This window comes from Podarcis muralis, chromosome 2 (genome assembly GCF_964188315.1).
Source record: "Podarcis muralis chromosome 2, rPodMur119.hap1.1, whole genome shotgun sequence".
NCBI lineage: Eukaryota > Metazoa > Chordata > Lepidosauria > Squamata > Lacertidae > Podarcis > Podarcis muralis.
In genome coordinates, this window is record NC_135656.1 from 33,447,764 (window position 1) to 33,467,516 (window position 19,753).

General features: G+C 46.3%; 2 protein-coding genes across 2 annotated transcripts in view; one reads left to right on the plus strand and one right to left on the minus strand.

Annotated features, from left to right (window-relative positions):
• Nucleotides 1–19,753, plus strand: part of RAB37 (RAB37, member RAS oncogene family) — a 75,413-nt gene that overhangs the window by 16,225 nt on the left and 39,435 nt on the right. The gene's annotated exons all lie outside the window — the stretch shown is intronic.
• On the minus strand, nucleotides 478–19,676 carry LOC114590569 (polymeric immunoglobulin receptor-like). Its single transcript, XM_028716792.2, has 8 exons — nucleotides 19,448–19,676; nucleotides 17,218–17,550; nucleotides 10,617–10,955; nucleotides 8,209–8,278; nucleotides 7,250–7,347; nucleotides 3,750–3,784; nucleotides 3,069–3,233; nucleotides 478–1,581 (listed from the first exon to the last, which is right to left on the minus strand). Exons 1-8 carry the CDS (start codon nucleotides 19,503–19,505, stop codon nucleotides 1,498–1,500), a joined length of 1,182 nt encoding a protein of 393 aa, XP_028572625.2. The 5' UTR covers nucleotides 19,506–19,676; the 3' UTR covers nucleotides 478–1,497.

A 19,753-nucleotide genomic window follows, 5' to 3' on the forward strand; every position in this document is an offset into this window, starting at 1 on the left:
AGGGGCGTCCTGAGCAGGGAGACCTGGCTCTTTAAGAATTCAGTCTTCTGCTGATTCAGTTTTGCCTGCTTTAATGAGGACTCCTGGGGCCATTCACAAGATCCAGCGTCCTCTTCAAGTGAGGAGCAACTTAACAGAGTATCTGTTCCCAATTACAGAAGGAAATTCAAGCTCACGCCGCCATGGATATTTCCAAACAGCCTCTTGGGCAATAGTGCCTGGATACTTCCACTTTCTCTGCAGACAGGCCAATCCCCCAGCCAGCAAGCACCCACCAATGAAGAACTGTTCTGAGCCTCCAGGCTGAGCGTATCCTCTTCTCCTCCCCACTCCAGACTTCAGCTTTTGATTGGTTCGTCTCACTATCAGAAACCACTTGTGTTTCTTAATTGCACCCATCCCAGGAGAATTTCCCAACAGCAGTTCTTAAGTTTCGAATAAGCACCGCAGTAACAATCATGCAGAAATGCACACAGATTACAAACAACGTGTGATACTTCATTGGCTCTTGATATCAAAGGTACCTTACAGATAGCAATGGACTCACAGGCAAGCACACAGCAGCGGTCGTACAATAACATGGCAGAACGTAAAACTCATTGATGTAAGAGAAACAGTGTGGAGAGCAAGGGATGCTTGAAAAGTCTGATTTCTGCTGATTCCAATGCAACTTGATCTGATCCGCCCTATCCAGATCGCCCCACAGATTTTGCACTTCTTCAGATTTTGCAATCCAGTTCTTGGTTTATAGATACATTTAAAAAATAATAATGCACAGGCTTTTTAAATGTACAGTGGTACCTCTGGTTATGTACTTAATTCGTTCTGGAGTTCCGTTCTTAACCTGAAACTGTTCTTAACTTGAAGCACCACTTTAGCCAATGGGGCCTGCCGCTGTGCTGCCGCTGCACGATTTCTGTTCTCATCCTGAAGCAAAGATCTTAATCTGAGGTAATCTTTCTGGTTTAGTGGCGTTTGTAACCTGAAGCGTATGTAACCTGAGGTACCACTGTATACTTTAGGATTCCAAATGTTTGCAGTGAAATAGCATGTGTTTAAATATTATCTTGTGATAAAATATTTAAATAATTTTCTGTAGTTGTTTTTTTTAAAAAATAAGCACAAAAATGGAATGGCCTTAGGAAAGAACTCAAGCAATCCAGGCATGAGCTTGTTCCATCCCTGTCAGGGACCTATGGAAACATCACAGCTTATTAGACTGCTCCTTTGAGGCAGGCAGGCAGGCTTAGTTTAACATGGCTTCTTGACTGTAGCTTTCTTCTGAGGTTCCTGCAGTGGTAAGGATCAGCTGCACCTCATCACAGGCCACTGGGGATCAAGTGTGTGGAGTCCAGTCACACCACTATAAGTGACAAGGTCCATTATTGGAGGGGGAGAGGAGCAGAAAGGGAAAGTGTCCCACGGGGAAGGTCCGAACTATTTTCCCTTTTCAGTCCACAGTACTTGATAGTTATCAGGATTTGGCCTGGGTGCCTACTACATATTGGCGTACGTAGCTTCTTCAACTGGACCTTGGAAACTTAAGGAAGCATAGGACACCTGTTCTGTAGCTGTAGGAACCTAGAAAGTGAGAAGAAGAAAAAAAACAGCACTGGTCAAGGAAGCAGGGACTATTGCAAGAAGAGAAAGCATTGCAGGGTGTGAGGAGGCAGCGTCGTGTAGTGCAGGGGTGGAGAACCTCAGCCCCAGGGGCCAAATGTGGCCCTCCACACCTCTCTTTTTGGCCCTTGGGACTGTCCCCAGGCCACACCACTTACTGGCTAAGCTTTGCATTCTCGTTGAGTGCCTGGCTGGAATATGTCTGTGAACTCTGATTATGCCTCTTGCTTGCCTAGTTGGAGGTGTGCAAGGGGTTGTGCTCAGTGTGTGCAGAAAACAAGGTAAAATTCGCACGTAGTTTGTGCAGAAGGGAATGTGGCCCTCCAGCTAAAACAGGTTCTCCATCCCTGTTACAATGTTTGATTTGGACTGGGGAGAGTCAGACCCAAACCCCAGGAAACTGGGGGGTTCTAATTTCTCTCAGCATAGCCTATCTGACAGGGAGCCCCAAGTCTCAAACATGGAGGGGGAATCTCGTCAACACTGGCAAACAGTCTATTCTAATGGAAAGAGCAGGGAGGCAGGCTCTCAAACGACAGTCAGCCCACAAGCATCTTGGAGCCTGTCACAGATCCTGCTCCTTGGAGGAAGGGCAGGATAATCCCATAATAATATGCAACACAAGTGCACACACTCTTGGTTTGCATAACATATTGCAAGATTGTACTTAGGCAGAATTTGCTAGTAGTGGCTTGGAGACTCTAGACATCACTGCCGTGGCACAGAGAGTAAACATGCAGAATCTCTCTGCCATGAGGGAGTGCTATTGCCATGGAAGTTCATTCCACTCAGCATCCCATGTCTAGCTTTGGCCAACAGCGATGCTTCAGAAGAGGGAAGACCCAAAGGGATGGTGGAGAATTCCTGGTGTTGCAACCAGCATCCACCCAAATTTGCTTTGGCCCACTCTTTTGGGAGTTTGTTGCATCATGGAGAAACCTCTGTTGACTGCAGCGCCACATTGTGACTTAAGGACAACAGAATGTGTCTTTAAAGTCCAATATGAGCAGTGACAGTCACACTTTGGGGCACATGCATAGTAAACTGACATGCTCCTGCGCTGGACCTGAGAGAGCTTGTGTGGATCTTGCCCATTATTTATGCAGTCCTGGCATTGCTGGACTTAATGCAGACCAAAATGAACCAAGACCCATTTTATACTACTAACAGAAGCATATATTTTGAGAAGCCTATTACGTGGTGGTGGTGATGGTCTGGGCTGTACCGGTAATTTACGGCGTATGCATTTCCCCAGGGTTCTTTGTGAATCACTAACTGGGAAGTCAGTTGCACAAAGCAACAGGGGTCTTTCCAAAACTACCTTCTTTGTGATGCGCTCAAAAACAATATAAGTTTTTAGGCGCTGCCCCCTTAACATGCGTGGAGATCAAAGGTGGGATATAAAAAGAGCAAAAAGCATTGGCAAATTTTCTACTCATGGGAAGAACCTCTGGCTGAGAAGCAGAAGTCGAAGCTTTCATCACAGTTGCATATTCCACTTCTTCTGTGTGGTTTGTTGCTTGGTGGGAGCTGGGCGGAGCTGCCTTGGGGTGAGGTCTCTGCTTTGGCTTCTCAGTTCTACCAGAAGTATTGCCTTCTGCACGATTAGGAGCCTGAAATTAAACCAAAAACAACACGGTGTCCCATTTGGTATCTTTGAGCAGACCCCACCCCATACCCCTTTGTATCTGTAGCATTATCTCAGGCTGTGTTTCCCCAAGACATTTGCACGTGGCCAAAAAAACGCACACGGAGCTATCGCCTGCAATCTTAGTTCACAACAGGTGCAAGAACTGTCTGAGTATAGCACCACAGTATGCTACCTGAAAGAAAATGGTACCCTATTGTACCAAGTTCCACAGAAGTTGTAACAGGATGTCCTGGGAGTGGATCAGCGTGGGTCAAGGGAAGTGGCCTTTTAAAGTGACTCTTCCCTGAAAAATACTCTTAGCATTCTGGGAAGGGCAAGAATTTGGTTCAGCAAGCCTGCTGAGGTTGAAGGCAAAAGTGAGGAGAGGAGAGGAGGGGAAGGGAAGGGAAGGGAAGGGAAGGGAAGGGAAGGGAAGGGAAGGGAAGGGAAGGGAAGGGAAGGGAAGGGAAGGGAAGGGTGAAGTCCTTTTGCCACTTACCGTAGACAGGAGGATATCCCCACATGCTTTGGCAGCTGAAAAGATAGCAAATAGGTTGCAATGTCACATCAGTGTCTTAAAACTATTCCCCCCCCCCCCCATTTCATTTTAAAAGCAGGTCAGGGAAATAGGAAAACAAGCATTTGGAAAGAATGAGCTTCTCAAGAATCTCCACAGTATCTTCACATAGCAGGAAGGAAATGTTCTCAAAGGAGATGTGGGTAGCTGGCTGTGGAAAGTGGGTAAAGATTTCCTCAGCCCTCCTAATCCAACTTCTGTATTGGTCTGGGTTGAGGCAGATGTTCTGCATGAAGGGGCTGTTTTGTTCTTCCACCTCCTTCCTCTGCCTCAGCACAGCATCACCTAAACAGCAACGTGCTTTAGAAACCCAGTTTATTTTTTCAGGAAGTTTCACTTCTGCTATCTGCTCTTCTGCACTGCTACTTTTAGGTAGCCACAAATAAAACAGTTTTCAAGGCCTCCATAAGTAGCTCCTGGGTGTGATATTGGGGCAATTAAAGCTGCATTGAGTGGCTATAGCTGGAGAAATATATTAACTGTAGTTATGACTGTATACAAGTTCAGCCAAAGGAAACATCTGTTCACTTATTTAAAATATTTTGAGCAGGCCCTTCATTGTAATGGGTGGGCTTTGAACAGCAGTATAATACTCAGTGGCGTAGCGTGGGGGGTGCAGGGGGGGCCGGCCGCACCGGGCGCAACATCTGGGGTTAAGGCAAATCCACGGGTTAGGGGGCGCAAATCCACAGGTTAGGGGGCGCAAATCCACGGGTTAGGGGGCGCAAATTACTTGCCTTGCCCAGGTGCTGACAACCCACGCTACGCCGCTGATAATACTCAGTTTAAAAACATGAGATTCCACACCACTGTGTTAAAGGTAAAGGTAAAGGGACCCCTGACTGTTAGGTCCAGTCGTGGCCAACTCTGGGGTGGTGGCACTCATCTCGCTTTATTGGCCGAGTGAGCCACATACATCTTCCGGGTCATGTGGCCAGCATGACTGAGCCGCTTCTGGCGAACCAGAGCAGTGCACGGAAACACCGTTTACCTTCCTGCCAGAGCAGTACCTATCTCCTGCAATGCTTTTGCAAAGTTTTTTGCAGATAAAATCGCTCAGATTCAGAAGGAGGTAGACTCCACCGTGGGAGCAGGGCCAGGGCGGGAGAGTGCTAGAGTTCTGTCTGGTCCTGTTACATGGGATCAATTCCAGTCTGTTACCTCCGAGGATGTGGACAGGCTGCTTGGAAAAGTGAAACCGACCACCTGTCTCCTTGATCCTTGCCCATCCTGGCTGATAAAAGCGAGCCGGGAAGGGCTGGGCGATGGGCTCTGCGGGGTGGTGAATGCTTCCCTCTGTGAGGGAGCCTTCCCAGACCCGCTGAAAGAGGCGGTTATTAAACCGCTTCTTAAAAAAACATCTTTAGACCCGGCCAATTTGGCCAACTATCGCCCAGTCTCAAATCTACCATTCTTGGGCAAGGTGATTGAGCGGGTGGTTGCTGAACAACTCCAAGCACGCCTGGAGGAAACGGACCATTTGGATCCCTTCCAATCGGGATTCAGGTCTCACCATGGGACTGAAACTGCCTTGGTCGCGCTGGTTGATGATCTCCGGCGGGCTAGGGACAAAGGTGAGAGCTGTTTCCTAGTTCTGCTGGATCTCTCAGCGGCCTTTGACACCATCGACCATAACATCCTTCTGGACCGTCTAGAGGGGCTGGGAGCTGGGGGCACTGTCATACAGTGGTTCCGCTCCTTCCTCCTGGGTCGTGTCCAGAAAGTGGTGGTGGGGGATGAGTGCTCAGACCCCTGGGCTCTCACTTGTGGGGTGCCTCAGGGTTCTGTCCTCTCCCCCATGCTTTTTAATATCTATATGAAGCCGCTGGGAGAGATCATCAGGGGGTTTGGACTGGGTGTTCATCAGTACGCAGATGACACCCAGCTCTACCTCTCCTTTAAATCAGAACCAGTGAGGGCGGTGAAGGTCCTGTGTGAGTGCCTGGAGGCGGTTGGAGGATGGATGGCGGCTAACAGACTGAGGTTGAATCCTGACAAGACAGAAGTACTGTTTTTGGGGGACAGGGAGCGGGTTGGTGTGGGGGATTCCCTGGTCTTGAATGGGGTAACTGTGCCCCTAAAGGACCAGGTGCGTAGCCTGGGAGTCATTTTGGACTCACAGCTGTCCATGGAGGCGCAGGTTAACTCTGTGTCCAGGGCAGCTGTCTACCAGCTCCACCTGGTACGCAGGCTAAGACCCTACCTGCCCGCGAACTGTCTCGCCAGAGTGGTGCATGCTCTAGTTATCTCACGCTTGGACTACTGCAACGCGCTCTACGTGGGGCTACCTTTGAAGGTGACCCGGAAACTGCAATTAATCCAGAATGCGGCAGCTAGACTGGTGACTGGGAGTGGCCGCCGGGACCATATAACACCGGTTCTGAGAGACCTGCATTGGCTCCCAGTACGTTTCCGAGCACGATTCAAAGTGTTGGTGCTGACCTTTAAAGCCCTAAACGGCCTCGGTCCTGTATACCTGAAGGAGCGTCTCCACCCCCATCATTCAGCCCGGACACTGAGATCCAGCGCCGAGGGCCTTCTGGCGGTTCCCTCATTGCGAGAAGTGAGGCTACAGGGAACCAGACAGAGGGCCTTCTCGGTAGTGGCGCCCGCCCTGTGGAACGCCCTCCCATTAGATGTCAAAGAGATAAATAATTACCTGATATTCAGAAGACATCTTAAGGCAGCCCTGTTCAGGGAAGTTTTTAATATGTAATGCTGTACTGTTTTTAACACTGATTGGGAGCCGCCCAGAGTGGCTGGGGAAACTCAGCCAGATGGGCGGGGTATAAATAATAAATTATTATTATTATTATTATTATTATTTATCTACTTGCACTTTGATGTGCTTTCAAACTGCTAGGTTGGCAAGAGCTGGCAAGTTCTAGGCTCTGTGGTTTAACCCACAGCACCACCCGCGTCCCACACCACTGTGTTAGATTAAGCTTATTAAATTTGTGTATTGCTGCCCACTAAAAAAAAAAGTCCCAAAGCAATTTACAACCAAGTAAAAAAGTGCAGAGGGACGTGCTGGCCACATGACCCGGAAGCTGTACGCCGGCTCCCTCGGCCAGTAAAGTGAGATGAGCGCCGCAACCCCAGAGTCGGTTACGACGGGACCTAATGGTCAGGGGTCCTTTACCTTAAAAAAGTGCAGAAAAGAATGACGCCCCACTCCAATGCCAGCCCAGTAGGATAGCTCATATACAGGGTTGCACTGGAGGTCTTCAGTCAGTTTTTAACAGACGCGTAACCAGATTTCAGGAGTCTGAGGTGACGCAAAGTTCAAATGACCTAAAAATATGGAGGAAACCAGAAATGACAGTGGAGAGGCATGGGAGATGGAAAGGTAGGGACAGACAGACAGAAAGGATGAGACAGGAAAGATAAAATGCAGGGACTTCCTGCACACATCCACTCACCTTTTTGCTTCTTCAGGCTCCGCATTAGCAGCAAGGCGGCTACTAAGAGCACCACCAGCACCAGAAAAATAACCGGCAATAGGATTGTGATGAAAAGGCTGGGATATGAAAAAGGCAGGAAGTATGTGAGACACAGTGCGTTGGTTGCTGCTTGTTCTTTGGCACATAGCTCTGCAATGTGAATGGGACCTTGCTGGATAGAATTTGGAAGCTCTGAATCTTCCTCCGCAGGAGAGAAACCCCTTCGGTTTGTGATAAAGGGGAAGGATAAACTCCACTCCCTACTTTTGATGCTGCATGATTGGGAGCTGACATCTCCAATGCCCCTTCTCTCTTCTTCTTGCAGATCTCTTTCCTTCTACATATGGAGAAACCAATGGCCCTCCTGATATTGTTAGACTTCAGCTCTCATTGGCCAGCATGGCCAATGATCAGGGATGTTGAAAATAATTTAGTTATTCACTTGGATCCCACTTTCCTCCAAGGTGATCAAGGTGGAATCCATGGCTCTCGACTCCCGATTTTATCTTCAAAACAATGGTGTGAGGAATGTGACTGGCTCAAGGACATCCACTGAGCTTCATCCCTCAGTGGGGATTTGAACCCTGGTCTTCCTGGCCCCTGGTCCAACACTCTAACTACTGCACCACTGTAGTCCAACAACATCTGGAGGATCATTGGTTCTTCACCCCTGCTCTGAAAGTATCCTGCCCAAATTCCCAATAGGCGATTAGGAGAACAAATGTTTTCTGTTCCGTGTCAGAATTAACATAACATGTGAAATACTTCACATGGGCTGCTCAGTGGTTAGCTCGCCTTTTGCTCCTTACACAAAGCAGCACTGTGTCACAGCAGAAGCAAACAGAAGCTGGAAACCACAAATGGAAATGAGCTGCACGTCTTAGATTTCCCTACACCAGCATTTTGACAGACATCTGTTGTTCCGTGTGAGTCCTTACCCTGGTGGTTCAGAGTCTGGGCCTCTGGTAGTTACTGCTGCTGCTGCTGCTGTTGTAGTAGTGAGAGGCTCTAAAACAGAGACAAAAACACAGACTTCATCCCACCTCTCTATATGCATATACCATTATATTGTACAATCAAGAGTGCATGTGTGAAGGCATCATGAGTCCACCTGTTCCTCTGGACGGCCACCTACATCTGTCATCGTTGAAACCGAGCCTCACTCAGCTTCTAAGAGCCAGGCCACTTCCAGATGGCCAATTATTTGAACATTCATCCCAATCTGCTTACATAAACTTTGCAAGGAGGTTATACAATGTCAGCTGTTCACTGAGCAGTCATTCGTAATCCTTTGCAGGGAAGTTGTGTGACGTCAAGTCAAATTAAGTGTTACTGCACACTTTCTAGTGCATTTTCTTTCCTTCAAAAAGTCAAATTGCCGGGAGAGTGGATTTTGTTGCAGAGAAACATGAAACTCACTATGGTTGTGCCACCTAAATTTCCTGGTCTGTGTTTGAATCCTGACCATAAAATAGCTTAGTCTGGAAGGAGCCCTGGTTAGATGATACATCAGCTTTCTTTCCTGTGCAAATAGCTGCTTACTTCAACCGTTTACTGATGTGAGCGGTGTAGTGGCTGGAGCTGGGGACCAGCATGAGTTCGCTGTTCCTCTTCTGTGGTAAGAACAGTATTGCGAGGAGAATCTTGTGCAACCTCTGATATTACACACAACCAACTGTTTGCATGAGGTTGCCTGATTCAGATCTCAGCCTCACAGGTAAAGCGGAGTCAGGTAACCTGCCTTCATGCTGGCACCAGCCTCAGAGTGGCAGAGCAGAAGGTTGAGGAAGAAGAAAAAACAAAACACCTGTAATCCTTGCCCATCACAGGGCCTAGTATCCACATGTACTGCAATGCTTGAAGTCAAAATCAAAAAAGCACAATGGACAGAAAGCTCTACAGGGAAGCTGGTACAGAAGTGAGGGAAGTGGTGGTAGATTAGAGCAATGTTAGCATACCCTCCGACATTCCCCTGATGAAAATAGGGATGCCAGAGTGTGGCCTTAGTCAGCTGACTCACGGAAGAGCGCAGCACCACAGCCAGTACCAGCACTGGCTTCAAGCCCTGACTTATCCCTGGGACATTCCGGGATCCAATCAGAAGCCGGGATGACTTCTTTAAATCCAGGAATGTTCCTTTACAATAGCGACAGTTGGAGGGTGTGCATGAGCAATTGTCACCCTCAATATGAATTCAAATATGAAGAGTAGACGGCTTGAAATAAGTTGTTGTGAACTGTTTCAACATATATTTATTGAGCAAGGACCAACTTGGTCTGGGAGTTCATAACGTAAAGTAGTTTCCCATATCAATTGCACAAGACAGAAGGCAAATGTCAATGGTCCCACATTCAATATGTGTTCCAACTATGACCACAGAACCCTTTCCATGGTCATGTGTCTGACACACGGTTATGGTCAACTGAGTTTGCTTTTCAATGGCTTGGTAGGTGAGGAATTGTACAAGAACTTCAAAATGAAAGCAAGAGAACTTCCTGGGGAAACAGAGCGATAGGCGTTCCTCACATCTGCCGCCACCTTCCTGGTCTAGCTGTAGCTCCTCCCCAGCATTCGGGCAATTCCAGTAATCTGAGATTGCAGGGAAAAGATGTTGCTTGTTGTGTGACAAGTATTTAATTTTTTGGGTTGCAAAGTATATTTCCATTCTTAGGTTGTTCATCCTCACATGACATAGGCTTCTGCTGCTTCAATATACAGCCTCCTAGTTTTCTGCGGTTCCTGCCTGTTGGCCTGGGATGAATGCAAAATGTCCTTTTCCTGAACATTTGAACCAACTGCATTACTAAGGTGGGATCAATGCCCTGAGCCACTGCTACCATCGACTGAATGCAAAATCATTGTATCCAGAGAATAGCAATGGAAAAGCGGGGAGGGCCAGTTCTTGGGCCCCCTCCTCTGGTACCCAATGCCCTAACATGAATATGAGTGTTTTCAGCATGAAATGCTAATGAGCAAAAAACAGACAGGGTAGCTAGCATAAAGCACCCGTTTTCAAGTACATCCTTCATCAGTGTATATACATATTGCAATCTTATGATCATACAAGCCTCACTGAAGAAAATCTTTCCTGGTCCCCTTTATGCAATATGTATGTACAATGATGAAGGATGTATTTGGAATTGGGTACTTTATGCTAGCTACCCTGTCTGTTTTTTGCTCATGAGCACCTGATGCCGAAAACACTACTATTCACATAAATTAAATTTTTGAATCAGCCTTTTGTCTACTTTTTGCTTTTTAGCTTATAACATGTACCCCTTGTTTTTTGTACTAACATGAATATTGACTTCCAAATCTGTCTCTAAAAGTCAGGGAAAGAACTTACCTTGCAAGACAACCACAGTGACTGGAAAATAATCCTCAAACCCAAGTGGTATATTTACCCCACACCGATATTGCCCAATATCCTCCAGAGTCAGGTTCTCTGTAATAATTGTAATTAGGCAGAGGCTACGATTGTCATTGATAGAGAATCTGTCCTGTTTCACTAGGGAAGATGATTCTGTTGTTTCAATAATTTTCTTGCACTGGTAATTCAGATCCTTGCACCAGAATTTCAGATAGGATTCATATGCTTCTGAATAACGGCATATGACAGATAACGACCCACCTACGGGTCCACTCACTGTACTATTACTGATGATGGGTAATCCAGAGTAAGGACCTGAAAAGAACAGAGTAAACAAGACTCACAACCCTCTCCTTCTGCATGGAAAAATAACACTAGGGACATTAGGCCAAAGCGGGGGGGGGGGGGGGGGGCTAGTTTGGAATTCTATCAGTTAGTGTCAGTTTTCATGCATTGCATCCTTACTCAACACAAGATGCCAATAGAAAATATAATCTTGGAGTAATCATGAAAAATAAGAAATATACAACAGTGCATAAGTTTCATTAACACTGCAATCATATGTACACAGAAGTAAGTCCCACTGAATTCAGGGAGGTTTACTCCCAGGTAAGTGGGCAGAGACTCAGTGAGGGCTTGCTTCTGAGTAGGTACTGTCATTATTTATTGCATTTATTCATTGATTTCTACCAAAAAACCCCCCCACTTTCCTAAGTGACTAACAAATATATAGCATATCAAACGTTATCAAACGTCCTCTGAATAATTTCAAACTAAATACACAGAATGAAACACCATAAAATAAAGATTCCAAAAGTTGTTAAGTCAACAACTGAACAACCTTAGCAACCTGCGGAGCTCTAGAAGTCAAATCTCTTGAGGTGAGAGGTTGTATCTTAAAGGCGCTTCCTACCCACATGGACACCCTGTGCTCACCGATTTTGTGACATACCTTCTATTATTGCACATGCAAAGCAAGCTGGCTAGATTTTTTTTTGGTTGTAAGTCGCTCTGAGTTGCCTTGGGCAAGATAAAGTGACTACAGTGGTACCTCTGGTTACGTACTTAATTCATTCCGGAGGTCCGTTCTTAACCTGAAACTGTTCTTAACCTGAGGTACCACTTTAGCTAATGGAGCCTCCTGCTGCCGCCGTGCGATTTCTGTTCTCATCCTGAAGCAAAGTTCTTAACCCGAGGTACTATTTCTGAGTCTGTAACCTGAAGCGTATGTAACCTGAGGTATCACTGTAACAGATGCTGCTGCTGCTGATAATAATAATAATAATAATAATTTAATAACAATAAGGAGGGGTCCTACTCAACTCCACTAAGAGATGAGCACAAAGAGGCCACAAATTATATTGCTGTGCAATCTTAAGTTAAAAGACCAGAATTCTGAGCAAACAGGAATGTCTTATCCAATGCGTTGTGCCACAGGTATGTTTTCCTGAGGAGCACATTCCGCAAAAGAGGAGACCCCCCTGAGAAAGCTCATTCGTTCCTTGCCACACTCCTCGCCTTCAGATACACTCCTCCTCTGGCACCCAGAGCGGCGCACATGTTGGGCACCCAGGGGCGGAGCTAGCTGCCCGCAGGGCCAGTGTCCCGGGGGTGGCACAGCAATGTCACCCCCTCAGAGAAGACACCTGAAGTGGACTGCACCCCCCGCACCCCCATTCCTCCACCAGTGCTCACCTTCTCAGAGGGCCCCCCTGGCATGGAGGGCCACAAGGTGCTGTGAGAAGGAAAAGGCAGGGAGGAGCTTCAAATGGACATTCTGCCCCGGTTCTCTCGGTGTCTTTAAAAAAAGGCACTGGTGAAAGCAATTCTGGTGTTCTTGGTTTTTTTATAAAAAAATAATGTTAAATAGATATCATGAAAAGAATATTAATATTTCATAAAAGCAGTATGTCGTGGAGGGGGGAAATATGAGTTGCTCACCGGAAACAAAGAAAAGTGTTTCAGGTACACCTAATAATTCTTTAGGTTTCTTGCTGCATGGCTGCTCCACAGCCCTTTCCAACCAGTTTTGTGCAAACAAACTCAGCTCCAGGAAAGCTGTCTGTTCTTCTACTGTGGCTGCAGCTGCCCAGTATGTTCTGCTGCTTCCTTCCCCTTGCAGCATCTAAACCACTCGTTTCCTTCACATAAATAGCTAGCCAGCGCGAATGTGCCTTTATTTTATTTTTTTGCATTTTATATTCTGTGGCATTCTGCAACACTGAGAGAGCTTGTGCGTTTGTTTGCTTGTGGGTTGGTTGGTTTGTGAAAATATTCTAAAAAATATATTGAACTATAGATAATTTTTAAATTAACATGAAAAAATGGAACAACAAAAAACGCAGCACCATTAATAAAATCGGCAAGTGTCGACAAAACAAGCTTCGTGAGTCACCTGTGATTAGGAAAACATTCAGGATTTTTTAAGTCTACATGCTACTGGGAACTGGAGAAGGTGACAGAAAAGGCTCTGCGTTATATATTGTTCTCCTTCCTCAACAACTGGAATGTTGTTTGAATTTTGAGGGCAAGCTTAATATCTAAATTTGCACATAGGTCACTTTTCACTCCTCTACAGAATATTATCTTTGAGAGGCATGCAACATCTGAAATAGTTTGAGGGAGGAAGCGTAGGGGGGAATTAAGGATGGACTCAGCAGCCTAATTCCATCCTGTTTCAGTTTAGCTGGTGCTCAGTTATAGTCCTGCTCCATGCCATTTTGTGCAGATCTTTTGAAGGAATGGAAGAGAAGTCCACATTTAAAACGTATGCATTCTATATGGGCTTTTTTGTGAAAAATACACATTTTTTCCAATGCATTTCAGTGCAAAAAGCATGTTTTAGTACACAGTCATTTTTAACTTGGAAACTAACTTTTTATATGCACTTTTAGTGCACCAAAATGAAATTGCAAAATCCTCAGATATGCGTAATCTTTCTGGGAGCTGCATTCTGAGTAGCAAGCAAGTCTGTGAATATTGGATCAGGTCAGTCTGCTGCTAGAATCAGGCTGAAATCAGTTCTCTCCCCCCCCCCCCTTTTCAAAACGTTTACCAAATCATGAGCATTTTGCCTGATTTACAGGGCTCATCTGCATTTCTGTTTGATTGGTGACTTCTGGACATGGGTGCGAAAGGTCTCTCTTTCGTCCCACTGCTTTTCCAGGGAAAACTTGGTACAGTAGTACCTCAGGTTAAGTACTTAATTCATTCCGGAGGTCCGTTCTTAACCTGAAGCACCACTTTAGCTAATGGGGCCTCCCGCTGCCACCGCGCCGCCGGAGCACGATTTATGTTCTCATCCTGAAGCAAAGTTCTTAACCTGAAGCACTATTTATGGGTTAGTGGAGTCTGTAGCCTGAAGTGTCTGTAACCTGAAGCATATGTAACCTGAGGTACCTCTGTAGTTACCACTGAATCAGAGCAAATGTCAATTGGGGTTTTCTGCAGATCGACTTTTGTTCCAATTCAGGGCTTACTCCCCACCTCAGCTTGCCCTGCTGTTCCTACTGGGGAAACCCGATCTTTAGTGCTGAATCAGAACAAATGACAACTGGATTTTCCACAGATTGTCTTCGTTCCGGTTTAGCACTAAAGAGGGCTGTTTTTCCCAGGAGAAAGTTGCAGGGCAAAGGCAAAACCTGTGCTTTTTAGGCACAAGACAAGCAGAAGTGAGCCCTCAGCGGGTTTTCCTGGGGAAACAGTGGGACAAAAGAAAAGACCAAAAGGAAGAAATTGCGGGACAAAGAGAAGTGTGGAAGAGCCCACAGTGAATCACTCTCATTAACTTCCACAAGGCGTAAGAGCAGCTTCTGGAGAGCATATTTGCATCCATGAAATGGGACCTAGGGGCAAGGAGACCTAAAATCTTTCCCCCGGGGATGTTGCTGTGATCAGATGTGGAGATCTCTGCACCTGCTTACCAATAAGGGGGGGAAACGAGACACCTGGTCAGTAGGTTAGCTGTCTGTGAATATTCCACTGAATGCTACCAGTGCTATGTCTTAGTGCACATGGTACACAATATTCCTACCAGCAACCATCAGAGAACATTGGGAGCGGGGCTGTTAGTTCCAAAAAGCACACCCAAAAAACCAGTCTCAAATGTTGTGCTCCTTTACTTGAGATTTGCAAAGAAGGAGGACACGGGGCAGGCAACACACACACACAACACCTTGAAGCCACACCATAAGAGAGATGCTTCTCTCCGCAACATCTTACTCAGATGCTGGTGACTTCAAAGCACTGGGATTCCCCCAGACTTCCCTTTCTCGCCCATGTTGCTCCGTTTCTGGGAAATTCTACTCAACTTTAGCCCGGTAAATGAACTACTGAGCTAGTGCATCTTACGAATTAAGGAGCTTCCTTTCTGACAGAGATATATTTGTGCTACAGAGGAGTTGCTGCATTACAACAAATTTCACTATGATGCCACGCAGTACATTCCGCAATCTTGGCAAGACGCATGTACCATAGTAAGAAAAAAAAAAGAAAAAAAACCCCTCTGAGAATAGAACAGGACATTGTTTCAACCACTAGTGTCTTATTTACGCTTCCTCTTGACTGTGAATGCTTCCAGGCAGTCACTATTTTGGGGTGGGATTTAATCACATATGCATAAACTTAAGGTTGCGCAGTGATAGTTGACTGGGAGGCCACGTGCAACAAATATGCCTCCCAAAGGATCTGGCTTTTGGGAACAAGGAAAAGTGATGGCAACATGCAATTGGAAAGTGTGGGACGGCGCTCGCTTTGACACAATGCCATCTAACCCCTCTGCGAACAAATCGGAATGAATTCTCATCAAATAGCCAGGGTCATCCAATCTCCCTGAAAGCACGTCAGGATGAATGCTCCATAAACAGGTCATCTGCAAGCCTGGTATCCACTGGGCAGTCAAAAGCCAAGTCCCCCTCCCCTCCTCACTGAGATGTTGCTGATAATCAATCCTGCAATGTAATAGAAAGCATTTTCTCAAGCTACCATACAGGAGCAATAGGTTCACTCTACACTGTGGTAAGGGATGTGGGTGGTGCTGTGGGTTAAACCACAGAGCCTAGGACTTGCCGATCAAAAGGTCGGTTGTTTGAATCCCCGCGACGGGGTGAGCTCCCATTGCTCTGTCCTAGCTCCTGCCAACCTAGCAGTTCAAAAGCGTGTCAAAGTGCAAGTAGATAAATAGGTACCGCTCTGGCGGGAAGGTAAACGGCGTTTCCATGCGCTGCTCTGGTTCACCAGAAGTGGCTTGGTCATACTGGCCACATGAGCCGGAAGCTGTATGCCGGCTCCCTCGGCCAATAAAGCGAGATGAGCACTGTAACCCCAGAGTCGGCCACGACTGGACCTAAAGGTCAGGGGTCCCTTTACCTTTACCCTGTGGTAAAGGAAGTGCTGCGAGGGTGAACAAATGTTTTTAAACAAAGGTAAGATGCTGTGAGCTTTTTCGTGAGAGATCAATGCTATATAACACACCCCATGAATAACACAATGCCTGTTGTAGCATAGCACAGAAATTGTGAGATCTGATGGGATCCCAACTTTTAGTGGCGGGTTTTAATTTATTTATTTTAAATATCCATGTTGCCCTGATCCATGTTATTACGGGGTATACAAATGGCTTCAGTGTCACTTTTATCACAGAGTGACAGGGAACAACTTGGGAAGATAATTCTAGTGGGAAGTGGGTTACAATTCCCTGCTTCCAAGCACATTTCCTCCCAGTTTGATACTTTTACTTGAGATGGGAGAAATCCTAAGTCTGGCATTGGGTTTTCTCATGTGCTGACATGGGGCTGCTCTACAGTCAACCTGGGAAATGACTGTGTTGCAGGCATGTCCTTTGAGATTTCGAATTCATTCCAGTCAGTTCAGGCAGCCTTGCTGGCAGATAATCTATGGCGGAAGACAACTCTGCAAGCATAGATTTCCTTAATGTGAATGTTATACAGTCAAACCTCAGCTCCTGAACGCCTCCGTTATCATACATTTTGGCTCCCGAATGCCGAAAACCCAGGAGTAACTGCTCCAGTTTTCAAACAATTTTCGGAAGCTGAACAGCTTCTGGGGAGTTTTCCCCCCTTTTTTCTCCATTGACTTTGCTGACTGCCCTTTGATCCTTAGTTGTCGAACAGTCTTCTGAAATGGATTAAGTTCGACAACTGAGGTTTGACTGTACCTGCATCATAAAATTGTAGAGTTGTCCAATTCCTTGCAATGCAGGAATCTTTTTGCCCAATGTGCACCTGAGATTAAGGGACTCACGGTCTACCAACTGGGCCATCTCAGCTGGCAACAACATAAAACAAAATTTGTTTCATTTACCATTATTTCCTTGCTTAAAGGATAAAATAACCTAATTCTGGAAAGTGAGAAATTATCAAAATATCCACTGCCTGTCATTTTTTAAAGTATAAAAGTAGCAACTCTCCTTTACATTTGCAAGTCTATGCACGCTTACCAAGGAGTAACCAACTTTGGGGTTAATGTGCACAGAACATAGTTCCCCTCTGAGGTTTTCTTCCCCTTTTAGCTGTATTTGGCTTTTGAGTTTCCTGTGGAGCTTGGAAACAGGACTCACCTGGGAGAACAGTAATATTTACACGGAATCCAGGATCAGAGCCAGTTCTTTCTATGCCACACCAGTAAATCCCAGCATCTTCCTGTGTGAGGTTCTCCAGTCTGACTCTGAATTCCAAACGAGAATGATTATCCTTTATAAAAACTCTGCTAGCCGTCCTTTCTTCTTCGGATCCTGTCGTCTGAACAACTGTTATACAATTGCTCCATGAACTTCCTTTGCACCAATATTTTGCATATTTTCTATACCCAGGATCATATTTGCATCTCACAGAGAGTGACCTGCCCAAAAATCCACTCAGTGCTTCAGGACCAGTCAGATAAGACATGCAACCTGAAAAGCAGAATAAACCTAGAGTGAGGCATTAGTTCTCCAATATTATCCTTCTGGTATCACAGAAAAAAATATAAAATTACTCCACACATCTTCGTGGCTGGATCAGAACTCCAATAATCCACCCCAGCCCACCTCTATTCTTCTGGCATGTCAGTTCATGGTACTTAATGTTGGGAGTTAACAGCAGCTTCCGGAGGGCCACAGGTTTCCCCTATCCCAGCTGCAAGGCTTAAATCTGCCGTTCTTTTCACTAGTTGAGCAGGAACTCTGTTGGCCTCTGACTTCTGCTGTCTTTTGGGTATGGAGGCAATAAACAAGCAAGTGAGGGGGATCTGATCAGGCCAGGGAAGGTGCAGTTACTAAATCATTCATATTGGGGTCTATGATTGATGAGTTGATTGTATACACTAAAGTCACTGCTACAGGGTGTGTGTGCCAACTTGAATAAAATATGGGGGGGGGGCAGGGAAGCCCCGCCCCACATAATCGATCACATGACACAATGCATGCACCTGTGCGCACACACATATTTGAATGGCAATGCCCATCAACTGTTTTATTGGGGGGGTGAAGACCCCTCAGTCCCTAGGAGTTGGCAGGAGGTGGTGATCATGTGAATTGTTGGGAAATTCTTAATCATATTGAAAAGATAATGAGTGTTAAACTTCATTTTTTTAGATCTAGGGTGGTTAACCCTTTGGGCCCAGAACCTTTCTTGATAGCCAACTTTGCAAATGCCACATGCCAGTGGTAGACATCGCTTAATGGATGTGCACATGCGCACACATGCATGCACACTAAACATACAGTGTACTTACAAATCTCTCTCTCTCTCTCTCTCTCTCTCTCTCTCTCTCTCTCTCTCTCTCCCACACACACACACACACACACACACACAATTCTTGCACATGCACATTCCCCACAAGAAACTCCACTGCAATATCTTGCACTCACAGAGTTGCTCACTCTTGCACACAAGCAGAGACAGCCATGTGCACACATGCACGCACAACCAGCATTTCCATCCTTCCCTAATCCAGCGCTGAGGCTGGGGTGCCTGGAAATGCTGCCTTTGCTTTGCACAGGTCATTCATCAGTGCTGAGAACAGGAGATAAAGCACTGCTATTTAAAGATGGTCCTCTAAAGACCAGGCAGAGCACTTTGTTTCCCCCAACCAGCTCAGGAGGCAAAGCTGTAGGGGCTGCTGGGCACTTCTGATAGTTCAGTGGGCTGGATCCACCCAAGGACTTCTAGTAGTGCAGCAGGGCTTTCCCTCCTCTCCTTACTTTGCTTGTCTCGTCCCCAAACTGGCTCAGGGTGGGTGGGTGGCTGGGGGAACAGCACACAGGGGACGGAGAGGACAGGTTGTTCCACCAGGCAAGCAGAAATGGTTGTGCTGAGGGTGCAATCTCTTCAGCCCTGTGTGAACGACACCAATTTCTGCAGAGTAATGAGGGCAATTCCCCCCTTGTCACAAGCTGCCTATCCCTGGTGTGTAGAAAGAGACACTCTCTCCACACCAGGGATGGGCAGCTTGTGACAAGGGGGAATTGCTCTCTTTACCCCACAGAGATTAGTCTGTGTCCACACAGCTTCCTTCCTAACAGCCCCCTCCCCCACTGCCCTGAAGGTATTAGCAGAATGCATTAAATTCTGAAATTCCACCCCACACTCCATAAATTTAAGCAATGAGGCCAGTGCAAAATTGGATCTTTTGCATTGCTGCAACTCCTTGCATCTTGCCAGAAGGCAAACTCTGAAGGCACATATCTCTTGTGTATGGGTCAGGCTGCCTCTAAACTGCAGAAATCATCACACGCTCACCCCCAATTCCCATCTTACCCTGTGTGTCCCTCATCGTTCAGGGTAAACAGGCAGACACAAACCGCTCACCTTTTAGGTTGAAGCATAACATTCCCAGAACGAAGTGCCATTGCCGCATGCTGACCATCGCCGCAGACTTGCATGATCTCCTTTCTTCTGTGCCTGCTCTTTTGAATGCACGGCTACTTCTCTTTTACGGTGCTTTGTTCCCCCCTCCCCACCCACTTGAGTTAGGGTGAATAGGCTTCTGCTTCTGCTTCTGCTTTCTCCCCAACTCCCTTCGCCTGCCCTGGCCATTGCAGCAGTTTCATTTTCTCATAATGCTGTAGGAAGCAAAAAGCAGAAGTGTCAGCGTGACTGAAATCTTGTACTCTC

Coding starts and splice junctions, on each gene's coding strand:
- LOC114590569 (XM_028716792.2), bottom strand. CDS start 19,505: ATGGTCAGCATGCGGCAATGGCACTTCGTTCTGGGAATGTTATGCTTC. Junction 10,956..17,217: donor AAATATTACTGTTCTCCCAG/GTGAGTCCTGTT, acceptor TGTTCTTTTCAG/GTCCTTACTCTGGATTACCC. Junction 3,234..3,749: donor GGGATATCCTCCTGTCTACG/GTAAGTGGCAAA, acceptor GTTTAATTTCAG/GCTCCTAATCGTGCAGAAGG.